The sequence below is a fragment of the Trichechus manatus genome, unplaced genomic scaffold, assembly GCF_000243295.1.
Source record: "Trichechus manatus latirostris isolate Lorelei unplaced genomic scaffold, TriManLat1.0 scaffold00053, whole genome shotgun sequence".
NCBI classification, from domain to species: domain Eukaryota; kingdom Metazoa; phylum Chordata; class Mammalia; order Sirenia; family Trichechidae; genus Trichechus; species Trichechus manatus.
Window position 1 is genome coordinate 12056049 of NW_004443989.1, and position 12448 is coordinate 12068496.

The following is a 12448-nucleotide window of genomic DNA, read 5'->3' on the forward strand; positions in this document are numbered from 1 at the left end:
AATTCCACTGATCCTGTCTTCCACCATTCCAAATCTGCTCCTCAGCCCTTCTATGACACTGTCCATTTCTGAAATCTTGTTTATCTTTTGGATTTATAATTGTTGTTTTTGTATAATTTCTAGTTGTGAATTTATTTTGACATTTTGTTCCTGCATTATTTTCCTGAATTCTTCCATTTTTTTGTCTGTATTTTCTATGAATTTGCCCACCTTTTCCATGAATTTGTCTATTTTTTCCTTATTTTTGTCTGCTTTTTGTTTCAAATCTTGGATAATTCTGAGTATTACAGATTTGAATTCCCTATCAGGTAGTTCTAGTGCCTTTTCTTCTACTGGAAAGTCATCTTGTGTTTTATTTTGGATGCCTCCTGGAACCATCCTGTCCTGTTTTTGTAAATGTTTTGATATTGTCTGCTGTTTCAGGGCATTCAGTAGTTATTTTTCTCATTTACTGATTGTAGATTTGTTTGTTTTGTCTTTTTTTTTTATTTGGCTATGTCTGAGCAGACAGGCTCTGTGTTCTTTGTTTGCTCATCTGTGGGCATGATACTTTTTGCCTCCTTCTCCAATTGGCAGGGTCAGTCACTCAGATATGGTACAGCAGGGCAGGTCTAGCTGAAGAGGCGTTGCTGGGATGGGTTGTTTGTGGCACTTACTACAGCCACCAGGGCAGGTCCATAATCAGTGCAGGGCAGGTTCTGGTAGCTGTGTCTGTGCTGTTTGGTGGTGTGATGTTAAGCGCACTGTGCAGGTAGGCAGGATGGAGGGGGGAGATTGTTATGTGTGGAGCTAAGATGGGTATGGGAGAGAGGAGAGAGGTACAGAAGCCAAAAACATACAAACAAAAAAGAGTACTAGGGGAGATTGCCGTTGGAGTGGAGAGATGAGAGACTATGAAATGTAGAAAAACAAAAAGGAGAAGAAGAAGAAAAAAAGAAAACAAAAGAATGAATAAATAAATAAAAATCAGAAAGAAAAAAGAACAGCAAAGCTCCTAGGGGAAGTTGTTCCCAAGTGTTGAAGTACATCCTGGCTAGGAGACGTAGAGCTATTCAGCGCCAGGTATTCAGTGGATAGGAAGAGAAGGAAGGTATAGAGAGATGAGAAACTGAGTAATGAAGAAAGACAAAAAAGGAAAAAGAGACAAAAGAAAACAAAACAAATTTTAAAAAAAGAACAAGAACCCCCCCCAAAAAAAACCAAAAAACTGAAAGAAAAAAAAACAAGAAAAAAGAAATGTGCTCAGGGATCCCTCTGTGCGTCTGCACAAGCTGAGGGGATAGGTCCCAAGCTGTGCAGCACTGCCCGGCCAAAACGAGCTCCCAACTCGAGAAAAGAAAAAAGAAAACAAACAATTCAAAACAAACAAACAAACAAACAAAAAAGCCCCAGGATCCCACCAGCGTGGCAGCATGGACCGGGAAGCAGCTCCACAGCCCCTCAAGAAGAAGCAAAGATGGTGCACGGAGCCAGGTATTTGAGTGGAAGGAGGGGGAGGTGGTGAGAGGTAAGGAATAAATCAAAAGAATTGGAAAAAAGCAACAGCAGCAGGCAACAAATGGCATTCAGGGAGTCAGCCAGTGCGGGCGGGTGGAATCCAAGCAGCCAGTGCTTCCTAGCCAAGAGACTGTGGCCACAGGAAGCAGAGGAGGCTGAGCAGGGGTGAAGAAGGGTGGGGGGTGGGAAAGCATATATCTCCAGTTACCAGTTGTTCTGTCTCCTGTCTCCATGAAGCTGCTTTCTTGTACCCCCTATTTGCTGGTCTCTGATAGGAGTTCAAGATGGCAGATCCGTGCTGCATTAGCTGATAGGGGACCTCTCCATGTATGTCTCCTTGCTCTCTGTTCTCTGTCAGTTTCTTATTCCATTTGGTACATCGCACCTCCCACACCTTTATCTCTTCATTTGATGTTTAGGTTGTCAGGATTGCTGTCTTCTCTGTTTGGCTTGGTTTTTCAGATCTTTGCTGTGGAGGGATGGTGTGGTGCTTCTGTCTAGAATGCCATGTTGCCGGAAGTCCTCCTGAATTATTTTTTTGATATGTTGCTGAATTCTATTGGCTAGAATTTTGTTGAGGATTTTTGCGTCAATGTTTAGGAGGGATTTGGTCTGTAATTTTCTCTTTTTTTGTGGTGTCTTTACCTGGTTTTGGTATCAGGGTTATGCTAGCTTCATAGAATGAGTTTTGGAGTATTCCATCTTTTTCTATGCTCTGAAATATCTTTAGTAGTAGTGGTGTAAGCTCTTCTCTGAAAGTTTGGCAGAATTCTCCAGTGAAGCCATCTGGGCCAGGGCTTTTTTATGTTGGGAGTTTTTTAATTACCTTTTCAATCTCTTGTTATGGGTTTATTTAGTTGTTCTACCTCTGTGTTGGTTTAGGTAGGTAGTGAGTTTCAGAAATTTGTCCATTTCCTCTAGGTTTTCGGCCTCCTTGTCTTAAAATGGGGGTCATCGGGGAGCCTGGGACTTGAGGAGCTTTCAGAACAGGCTAACTTTTACCATTGTTGTTGTATGCAACTGCCCCCAACCCCAGATTCACATCCAGAACTAGCGTGCCCTCATCTCTCCATCCCCTCTGCCCCCATCCTCGGCCTAGGTTCTGTCCTCTGCGCATTCCCCCATAAGCAGCCTGAACCCCCAGAGCTGCCTTCACACCTGGCCACACACCTGGCCACTGGTGAGTTCACCTGCCTTGGTGACCTCTTCTTAAAATGGATCTCGGTTGTGGGAGGGGTAGTGTGCACTGGTTCTTCTGCACCAGCTCTCATGAGGCAGAAGTCAGGGTGACCGGTGGGCAGGCTTTCACCTGGAGGCTCAGGGAGACTCTGTCCAGGTCATTCCTGTCATAGAGGAGTCTCGTTCCTTGTGTAGGACTGAGGTCCCCACCTCCCTGGTGGCCAGGGCTGCCCTCAGCTCATGGAGGCCTCTCCCAGTCCCTGCATGGGGCCCCTCCATCTCAGCCTTCTCATGCTCCCAGTTTGTGTACTTTAATGGGCTCATGTGAATAGACTGTCCAGAATGGTCTCCTATTTCACATCCCATCGTAACCTTTATCACATCTGCAGAGACCCTTTGCCCATGTCCACAGGTCCTGGGCTGGCCGTGGACACTTTGGGGACCATCGTACCTCCCACACCTTGCTAATCTGCCACACCTGAATCTGTGCAGTGGACAGAGTCACTGCCAGGACCCAGTGCTGGCCCTTAGTTGGAGGGGGTGTGAACATGTTTGTGTATAGGTCTATATAGAAGTACACGGTTTTATACACAATAATCCTTATTTCACTGTATAATGACAGCATTACTATAAAGCATGGTAGTGTCACTCTTTGCAAAGAGCTGTCTGTGGCCCCTGGTTTTATCAAGTTGTTAGTTGTCATTGAGTCCATTCTTACTCATGGTGACCGATAAGTGCAGAGTGGAACTGCTCCATAGGGTTTTCTAGGCAATGACCTTTCAGAAACAGATTGCTGTCTTCCAAGGATTCTCTGGGTGGGTTTGAACCACCAACCTTTCGGCTAGTAGTCAAGCACGGCTAGTAGTAGATTGCTTCACCATTTGCACCATCCAATGATCATATTAAACAGAACTCAGGCAATGCCCAGGTCAGGCCAGGTGGATGGGCTCTGCTGCCCTCTGGGCCTCCCAGGTTTCTGTTCCCTGCCCAGAATGGCTGCCCTTCTCCCCAGCCCCCTCTCCCCTTCACAGGAGCACCCCAGCTTGCTCTGCCTGCTCCTGGAGGAGTGAGAAGGCACCCCATTGCTCCCCAAATGTGCGACAGTCTCTGCACTGACTTCTAAGGCCCAAGTGGCAGGGCGGGATCATCCATCCACCCCTGTTGCCACCCGTGACCAGCATGGCCTGGTACCAAGGTGGCAGCAGCCAGACCCTGGAAGAAGGGGGTCACCCAGGCAAATGAGGGGCCGTGACCTTCAATAGGGCCAGAGTGGGCATGCAGACACACGGGATATGAGGAGCCCGTCTCAGCTCTGGCCTGAGCTCCTAGGCACAGATGCCCAGGAGGCTCGGCTTCGCTGAGCCCAGGACGGGATGCGGCTGGGGACCGGGGTACCCTGGGCCGAGACGGAGTGGGAACCCCACCCCCAATGCGGCCTCCCTTCATGGGCCCGCCCTAGCAATCCTTTCCACCCACGCCCTGCGCACGTACAGGTGTCTACCGCACCATGCCACTCCCTGCCACGCAGGACACACGCCACGCACGCCTGACCCCAGGCAAGCCTGCTCAGCTCCAGGAGAGGAGGGAGAAGAGTGTGGCCGGCCCTTTGTGGAGGATCATGGAGGGTTCTGAGCGGTGGCGAAGCGCTGCCTGGAATGTTCAAAGCTGCAGAGTAGGGAAAAGGGAGGAATTGCGGGGGAGTGGGGGGGTCAGAGCTGGAGTCATGGAGTGGGGAAGGTGAGGAGCTCCGGAGGGTCAGGGGTTGCAGAGTCCCCAGGAAAGGGCAGGCCCTTCCAGAGGTGAGGGTCTCCTTGTTAAGTTGAACTCCAAACCACCCCTTTTTGGCCTGGAATGGGCGAAGCTGGCAGCACTACGGGCACATCTACCCATCCCCCTTTTTTACAGATGAGGAGACTGAGGCCAGAGAAGAGACCGACTTGGCCAGGGCTCCGCCTCCCAGCCTCCAGGGCTGCCCTGGGTAAAAGCAGGATCTCTCACTGGGGCATCAGCCCCTGCGGGCTGGGGTACCAGCCTGGGACCCCTCTCCATTGGCCCCTCTCTGCACTTGGAGGGTCACCATAAGCTGACCCAGTTTACCCACACACACAGAGTCCCCCAGGCCCTGCAGGAGAAGGGGTTTGGCCTCAGTTTTCCTCCCCAATAGGGATGGAAAGGCAGAGGGAGAAGAGGGGTCTCTCAGTGGTCAGCCCCCAGCCCCGGTTCAGGGCACCTGGAGTTGATCCTGCAGAAACTGCAGCCCCTCTGGGTGGGGAGGGGAGCTTCGGACCCTGCTTCCTACACCTTAGCCGTGAAGCCAGCACCGTGAAAGGGTCAGAGGGCTACTCCACCCCAGCTTTGGGGTCCCTGCCTCAGAGAGAGACGGTGACCTCAGGGACTATGCCCCAGCAGCAGAGGCCTCAGTTTGGAGAGGAAGTATCTCCCCCTCCCTCTGCACCTGGGGGAAGTGAGTGGAGGCCCCCCCGCCCCCGGCAGCCTAGCCTCCTTCCAAGCGCACCACAGGGACAGATACTACCAGCACCTGCACCACCACACAGCCATCTGGAGAGAGGCGAGGCCCTGCCTGTGCATGCCTCAGGAAGGGGAGGGGGCAGGACTGGTCAGAACCCCCCACCTGCTCAAAAGAAAGCAACACTGGTCCACAGGGCCTTCCTCCCACCTCACCCCTCCGCCCTTCCTCCAGCCTGGCCATCCCACCACCAGTACTATGAGCTGGGCCTGTCCTGGGCGTTGAGGGAGCAGGTGTGTGCTCCCCAGAACAGATAGGTAACCCAGTAACTGCGTACGAAACAGGAGGGGTTCAGGAGTTCAGAGGAGGGAAGGACTGTTTTGGCTGGGGTAGGGAGTGGGTTCCATAAGAAGGGGCAGCGTGGAACCTGAGGGTTGAGGGATGAGTAGAAGTTCTGTAGGCAACAGTGAGAAGAAAGGTGTTGCTGGCTTCACAGGTAGAAAGTGCCAGGTGCAGGGTGTGAGTCAGGTGGTCCAGTCAGGCATGTAAGGCCTGGAAAACAGGGTGGGACATCGTGGATGTGGGGCTCAAGACCCTGAGCTTTGCCCTGAGGCATTGGGGAGCATTGGTGGAATCAAGAGGCAGGGCCCAATGAATTCAGGGCCTGCGGCACCCCCGCAGTGAGGCCTTGTATCTCCCCAGCTCACAGTCTCTGTGCCACTCCCCAGCTTTCTTTTGGTTCGAGTGCTAAATGGTTGTATCGTTCCCAACTGCTTGCGCCTCTCACTGGACGAAGTGTGACCCCCATGTGTCGCCACGTGGTTTGTGTGAGGCTCTGGGGACAAGAACTCCCCAGGCCATGGTCAACTGCGGGCCATGTGTGCCTCGACTGTGCAAAGACCATAAGAGCCACTGCAACAGGTTTCATCCACGCTGCCCCAGAAGGGCTTGCCCCAGGTCAGGGTTGTGCTGTCAGCTGGTGGCAGGATGAGGAGATGGAAGCTGAGCCAGGGCCAGTCTGCCTGTGAGGCAAGCAGAAAGGGACTGTGCTACTGGGAGGCTGGGGGCTGTTTGTTCCTGAAGCACCATCTGGCAGAGCCCCACTGCTGCTCCTGGTTAGGGCATATCCATGTGTTATGGATTTAATTGTGTCCCCCCAAAATGTGTGTCTACCTGGCTAGGCCATGATTCGTAGTATTATGTGGTTGTCCACCATTTTGTGATCTGATGTGATTATCCTATGTGTTGTAAATCCTAACCTCTATGATGTTAATGAGGCTAGATTAGAGGCAGTTATATTAATGAGGCAGGACATGATCTATAGGATTAGCTTGTATTTTGAGTCAGTCTCTTGAGATATAAAAAAGAGAAGCAAGCAGAGAGGAGAGGGACCTCGTTCCACTAAGAAAGAAGAGCCAGGAGCGGAGCATGTCCTTTGGACCTGGCATCTCTGCACTGAGAAACTCCTAGATCAAGGGATGATTAATAACAACGACCTTCTCCGAGAGCCGACAGAGAGAAAGCCTTCCGCTGGAACTGGCACCCTAAATTCGGACTTCTAGCCTCCTAAACTGTGAATGACTTTCTTAAAGCCATCCACTTGTGGTATTTCTGTATAGCAGCACTAGATAACTAAGACACCATGTTTGCAAATAAACTAGAATAGCCAGGTGAGCATTGCAGGAACAGACTGGCCAGTGCCAGGCTCAGGCTACTCTGTTACCTGCTGGGCCACCATCTGCTCAGTCAGCCACACTACTCTGGCCCCAGATTGGAGGGTCTGCTCTGGCTTCCCTGAGCTCATCCCAGGATGGATGCATGTGCACTCACACATGCAGCCTTACAAATGAATACATATGCATGCAGTCTTAAACATAAACACAGTCTTAAGCAATGCAAGCATGCAGTCTTACACATGCACATGCAGTCTTACCCACATGCAATCTTAAACACATGAATGCAGTCTTACACACACTCACATGCACACACCTGCGCAGGTGCCTGGATGCAGGCTTTGCTCTGGCCCTCTCTCCGTAGCCGGGCCCCACCCTCTCCTGGGCCTTTCCAGTCTTAAGCCTGTAGTGGGAGGTGTGGGATTCCTTGGAAGCGCCTCTGGGCTTGGGAGGGCCTGGCAGGGTCAGGCGGGGGACTGTTAGGTGGAGGGGAAAGTGGAAAGAGTCTTAGACTGTCATCGAACCCCAGTCGGCCACTTTCTATACCAGTCGCCCCAGATCGGGAGCTTTAGCCCCTCTTATGTAAGATGGAGTACAACCAGAATGCTCCTTAGAAGCAAGGATGGCGAGACTACATCTCACATACCTTGGACATGTTATCAGGGGGGATCAGTCCCTGAAGAAGGACATCATGCGTGGTAAAGTAGAGGGCCAGCGAAAAAGAGGAAGACCCTCGACAAGATGGATTGATACAGTGGCTGCAGCAATGGGCTCAAGCATAACAAGGTTGTGAGGATGGCGCAGGACGGGGCAGTGTTTCGTTCTGTCGTACATAGGGTTGCTATGAGTGGGAACCAACTCGATGGCACCTAACAAGTGTAAGACGGGGACTGTGATTTCTTCTGTCCTCAATCGGGGCACTGAGAAGATGCAGAGATGTGATCACCCTTGTCCCCCAGCGCACCACACTACAGGGATGACATTACTTTAAGCCTTGCCCTCCAGGGGCTAGAGCTGGGGAGGCTGGGGACCCGCACCGACCGGAGGGGCAGCACCCTCCGCGCAGTCCTGGCGTGCAGAGAAGCCGCAGCCAAGAGGAGATAACATGCTCTGGGCTGCGGAGAGACGCAGCTGGAGAGGGCCTAACAGGCAGGGCCTCCGGAGTGGAGGCGGACCAGCTCGGGCTGCGTACCAGCAAGCGCTTGACCCTGGGTCTGACCCTGCCTGAGCCCCTCCTGGCTTCAGACCCCGTCCTGAGCCCGCTCCAGCCCACTCCACCAAGCCTGGAGTGCGCCTCTGCCTGGAAGCGGTAAGCCTGCCCCCTCCTCTCCTGACCCCTGGAAGCCCCAAGTCCCAAGGCAGCTGCCGCCCCGCCCCGCCAGCACACATGTTGTCACTTGGCCCCGCCCCTCCCGCACACGTGCTGTCACCCGGCCCCGCCCCCAGCCCGGCCACCTCGCCCGCCTGCCTACGTGTTGTCATTCCGCCCCGCCCCGCCCGCATATTTGTGCCACTCGCCCAGTCAGCCCCCTTGTCACTCGGCCCCACCCACGTCCTGGCCACCCCTCCTCCGGCTCCGCCCCGCCCGTCTGCACACGTGCTGTCACTCATCCTTCACCCCTTACCGGCCCCGCCCCGCCCGCCCACGTGCTGTCAGAGGCCCCCAGCCCGGCGCGCACTTGCGCTGTCACTCATCCCTGGCCAAAGCTCTTCTTGGGTCGCGAGCAGGAGGCGCCCGGACACTCGCCTTATGGACGCCGCACTGCTCCTCGCCTTTGGGCTGCTCGCCCAGGTAAGCCTTCAGCGCCTCGCTGGAGAACCTGCCTCCCCTGTTCTGCCGGGACAGGTCAGCCCTAAAGTGGGCCCTGGAGTCTCCCAGGGGGCTGCTGGGGTGGGGCAGCGCCGACCGGGGCGCTCTGAGGGGCTTCATGGGGCTGCCTGGCACCTAGGTGGGTCCTAGAGGGAAGAAGGGCTAGGATGCAGGCAAGTTTGGTGAAGCCACCCCAGAACTGGGGAGTCACGCTGGAGCATGGGGGTCCACAAGCAGGCAGGAGACCTCGGGGTGGGCTTTCCCTTCCCTTTGGAAATGCAGGGCCAGACAACCCTGCTGGGCTCGGGGAGGAGGGAGCAGACAGGACCCCCCTACTCTGGCTGGAGGAACTGGGTCCAGATTTCCCAACAGGATTCTCTCCTGTGGTCCAGGTTGGCACATAACCCTCCTTGGTCTTGGGTTGTGTCCAAGAGACCCCCCCCCATGTGCCCTTGGGCGGGGGGCGGGGGGGTGTGCTCAGGCAGCTGTAGGCTCTGCCCTCCAGGAACTCGAGTTCCAGAGATGGCTGCTGTGTCGGGAATTCCCTGTGCACACGGAGCCCAGGTCCCAGCACACTCAGCGGCCCCCAGCCCCTGCCCACAGCCCCAGATGGTTGGCCACACTTTTGTGCCCGCCTGGAGCCACAGCCCCCAGAACTCCTGGGACTCTGCCCACAACTTTCCTCTCAACCCAGGCACTCTGGCACCTCACGTGAGACGAGGTGTGGTGGGAGGGGGCCCAGACCTCAGGTCCCTCCTCCCCACCAAGGGCACTCCCTGGACAAGGCCATGTCGCCTCCTTACACCCAGGCCAGCTGCTGGGCAGATGCTGAGCTGAGGGCGCAGGGTGAAGCGTGGGGTCTTGGTGGCTGCTTGCCCTCAGGGGATGTGGCTGAGCCAGGGACCAAGCTGTGTGGGTTCAGAGCTCAACTCGGCTTCCTCCTGGCCCGAAGACCTCTGGCGCCTTCTCTCTGGCCCTCAGCCTTCTGACCTGCAACCCCAGGATAAGGGCAGGATTGCCCTCGGGATTTGTAGATTTCATGAGCAGAAAGGGCTCTGCGAGGCTTCATGGGTCATTGATTACCATATGGTCATGAGCAAGGCAGGTAGCCAGTGCTGGGCATTGGTGAGGGGAGCTGGTCCCTTGCCCAGCGCCCACCTATGGGGGCTTCCTCAACCCCCTCTAATTCCTGAAGACAGCCCAGCTCCCATGGCCCTTCTCGGGTTTCAGCCCTGGCTGCTAACCAGGTGCCCAGCCAGCTGCCCTTCCACAGGCGGCCCCACAGGCCGCCTGGCCCCACACTACAGACGCCTGCACCCACAGGCCGGATACATCACACCCTGGGACTCATGTCTGGAAGGCCCCAGGCCTCCAGCATTGCTCCCACCCATCCCCATGGCCCAGTGGCCGCCACTGTTAAAACACTCCTGGAGGCCCCGCAGCTGTGCGTCTGAGAGTGTCTGCCTTTCAGCAGGCCCAGGTGGATTCTGCTGGGGAGCTGGAGCCCTCTTAGCTTTCTTTTCGCCTCCCAGGGATCCAAGGGCCACCCCCTCTTTGCCCCTTCCCTCCCTCTCAGGGCTATTACAGACCGCCTCCCCCCCTCCTCCCCCCAGACCGCTGGAGGTAGGCTCCTGGCAGTCAAGTGGGGATGGGGACCCTGGTAGGGGCCTGGCCCCTGAGTTCCCTTCGCTCCAGTGTGACTCAAATTACCTCTGGTGTGAGGGGGGCTCTCCTGCCCTGCTGAAATACGTCAGTAAGGATCCTGGCCCCCTCCCCCACCCAGCTCGGCTTTCAGACTTTTGTCCTTCTTTGTCCAGCTATCCAGCCCCTGGGCTGCCTCCTGGATCCCCCTTCTTCTATCTCCGGGTGCCCCAAAGGCAAGCGGCCCAAGGCCAGCAGGGCACTGGGTGGGAGGTGGGCTCGGAGCAGCTCCGTTATCCATCTTGTGGCCTCGGACAAGTCACTCACCTTCCATGGTCTCTTTCCTCCTCCAAATCTCAGCTCATGAGCCCAGGGGGACCTCAGTGGGCCCCAGCCCCTGTCTCCTCTCCTCTCCCAGCCTACACCTGGAACCCCACCCTAGCCAAGGGATGGGGGGTGGGGAGCAGGGATGAATCCCACAGACCCCTGCCGCACCAGGAAAAGTGGAGCCGTGTCCCAGCTGGTGAACAGGGAAGAGAGACCCAGGCCTTGGGGCACTCCTGGGACTTTGCAGCATGTGTGCCTTGACCAGGACCTAGTGGACACCCAGTGCCAGGCAGACGAAACAGTGGGCAGTCCAACTGTCACTGTGGCAGTGGAGGGCAGAAGACTCCTGCTCCAGTGCTCCCTCCAGGAGTCAGGACAGCCCCTGCTGCGCCCCAAGGTCTACAGTTTCTCCCTGTGGTAGGGGCCAGGCAGGATGCCTGCCAAGGAGGTGGTCTGCTGCCATCTAAGTGGGAGGGGACACTGCCCTCCCCCACCCCATTTCTTGCTCTGAAGCTGCAGCAGCTGGAGGGGGTGGGCCACAAGGAGGCATTTGGAGGTCTCCGCTGGGCCAGGCTGACAGCTGGCCCATTCCTGGCGTGCCTGCCCCCGACCCAGGCGTCCAGGAGTTGGGGGCCCCAACCGGATTCCAGGGGCGGGGGTGGGGGGGACTTTGTGAAGATGCCAAGCTCGGCGGGGCTTCCTGCAGTGACATCTCAGGGCCTCTGCCAAATCCTGGGGGCAGGGTACCGCCCTGGCCTGTGCCAGGGCAAACCCCATCACTGTCTCACCAGGAGCACCGGGCCCCACACCCATTCCTAGAATCTGAGAAATTCCAGGCTTGGAAGCAGCATCAGGGTGGGCCTCCTTCCTTTGGAAGTCCACAGTCCACCTGTGTAAGGTGAGCCCATTGCCCCCGACACTGCATCGGCTGGCCTGACCCCATGGCCCTGCCCCTTTTATTCAAGAAAGCAAAATAGTGCCTATAGCAAGCACTGAATTTGCACCCCTGCAGGCCCTTAGCGAGGGTAAACGAACGCGAACGCGCAGGGGCAATCTCTAAGTTGCACCGCCTCCCATTTCAAGTTGAATAGACGTTGATAGTGGTGACATGTCAGCAGAAACACCTTCCCCCACCCCAACCCCGCCCTCCGGCTGCTTCAGTCTTTCATATTCGTGGCGCCTCAGAATGTCATTCCACGCCTCATCTGGCACCCCCTTGAACTTGCGCCCAGGGGCAAGTGTCTCCCTCTTCCCTCCCTCCCTATGTCTCTGTGTCTGCTGTGCTTGAGAAAGGACCCTGGGCCATACTAGGTTAATAGGAAGTACTCACTGGCACATTCCCACCCACCAAGTGGCACCCAGGGCATGTGCCATAGCTGCCATACCTTAGATACGCCTCTGCAACCAGGACACCCAGTGCCTTCAGGGCCCAGGAGCTGCAGGCCAAGGCCCGGTCTTTCCCTGCTTCCCCCTCAGCCTGGAGTCCTGAGAGCAGCTTTAAGAACTCCTGAGGGGTTGCCGACCCTGGAAGGGCAGGGCCGGGTATGAGCAACAGGCCTGGGGTCGCCCAGCAAGTGTGTTTTGGCCAGATGAGTGTTCTTGGTTCAGGGCAGGGTCCAAAAATGGACTTGAGGGTATCATTTGGTGTCAGGGAAGGAGCCTGTAAGCTCCATTGGCCGTGGCTTGGTGGGAGACAGAAGGGGCTGCCCCGGGGCATGACTCTGTTTCCACTCAGCTCTGTTTTCAAGGTCACTTTTGTCCCTGGGTCCAGGGTGCTGGGGGTCTGGGAGCTGGCTTTGCTGATGTGGCTTTGGCCCAGGCACCAGATGTCCCTTGTTCCCCACGGTGGGCCCC

At 55.8% G+C, this 12448-nt stretch overlaps 2 protein-coding genes across 2 annotated transcripts in view; both read left to right on the forward strand.

The window, feature by feature from the left end:
• ACSF3 (acyl-CoA synthetase family member 3) overlaps nucleotides 1-8129 on the forward strand; it is a 91571-nt gene extending 83442 nt beyond the window's left edge. The window contains exon 11 of the mRNA XM_004377806.2: nucleotides 7829-8129. Within this exon, the coding sequence (XP_004377863.1) occupies nucleotides 7829-8129 (301 nt within the window). The remainder of the gene's footprint in view (nucleotides 1-7828) is intronic.
• A 437-nt stretch (nucleotides 8130-8566) lies between these two features.
• Nucleotides 8567-12448, forward strand: part of CDH15 (cadherin 15) — a 16940-nt gene continuing 13058 nt past the window's right edge. The window contains exon 1 of the mRNA XM_004377766.1: nucleotides 8567-8608. Coding sequence (XP_004377823.1) covers nucleotides 8567-8608 — 42 coding nt within the window. The remainder of the gene's footprint in view (nucleotides 8609-12448) is intronic.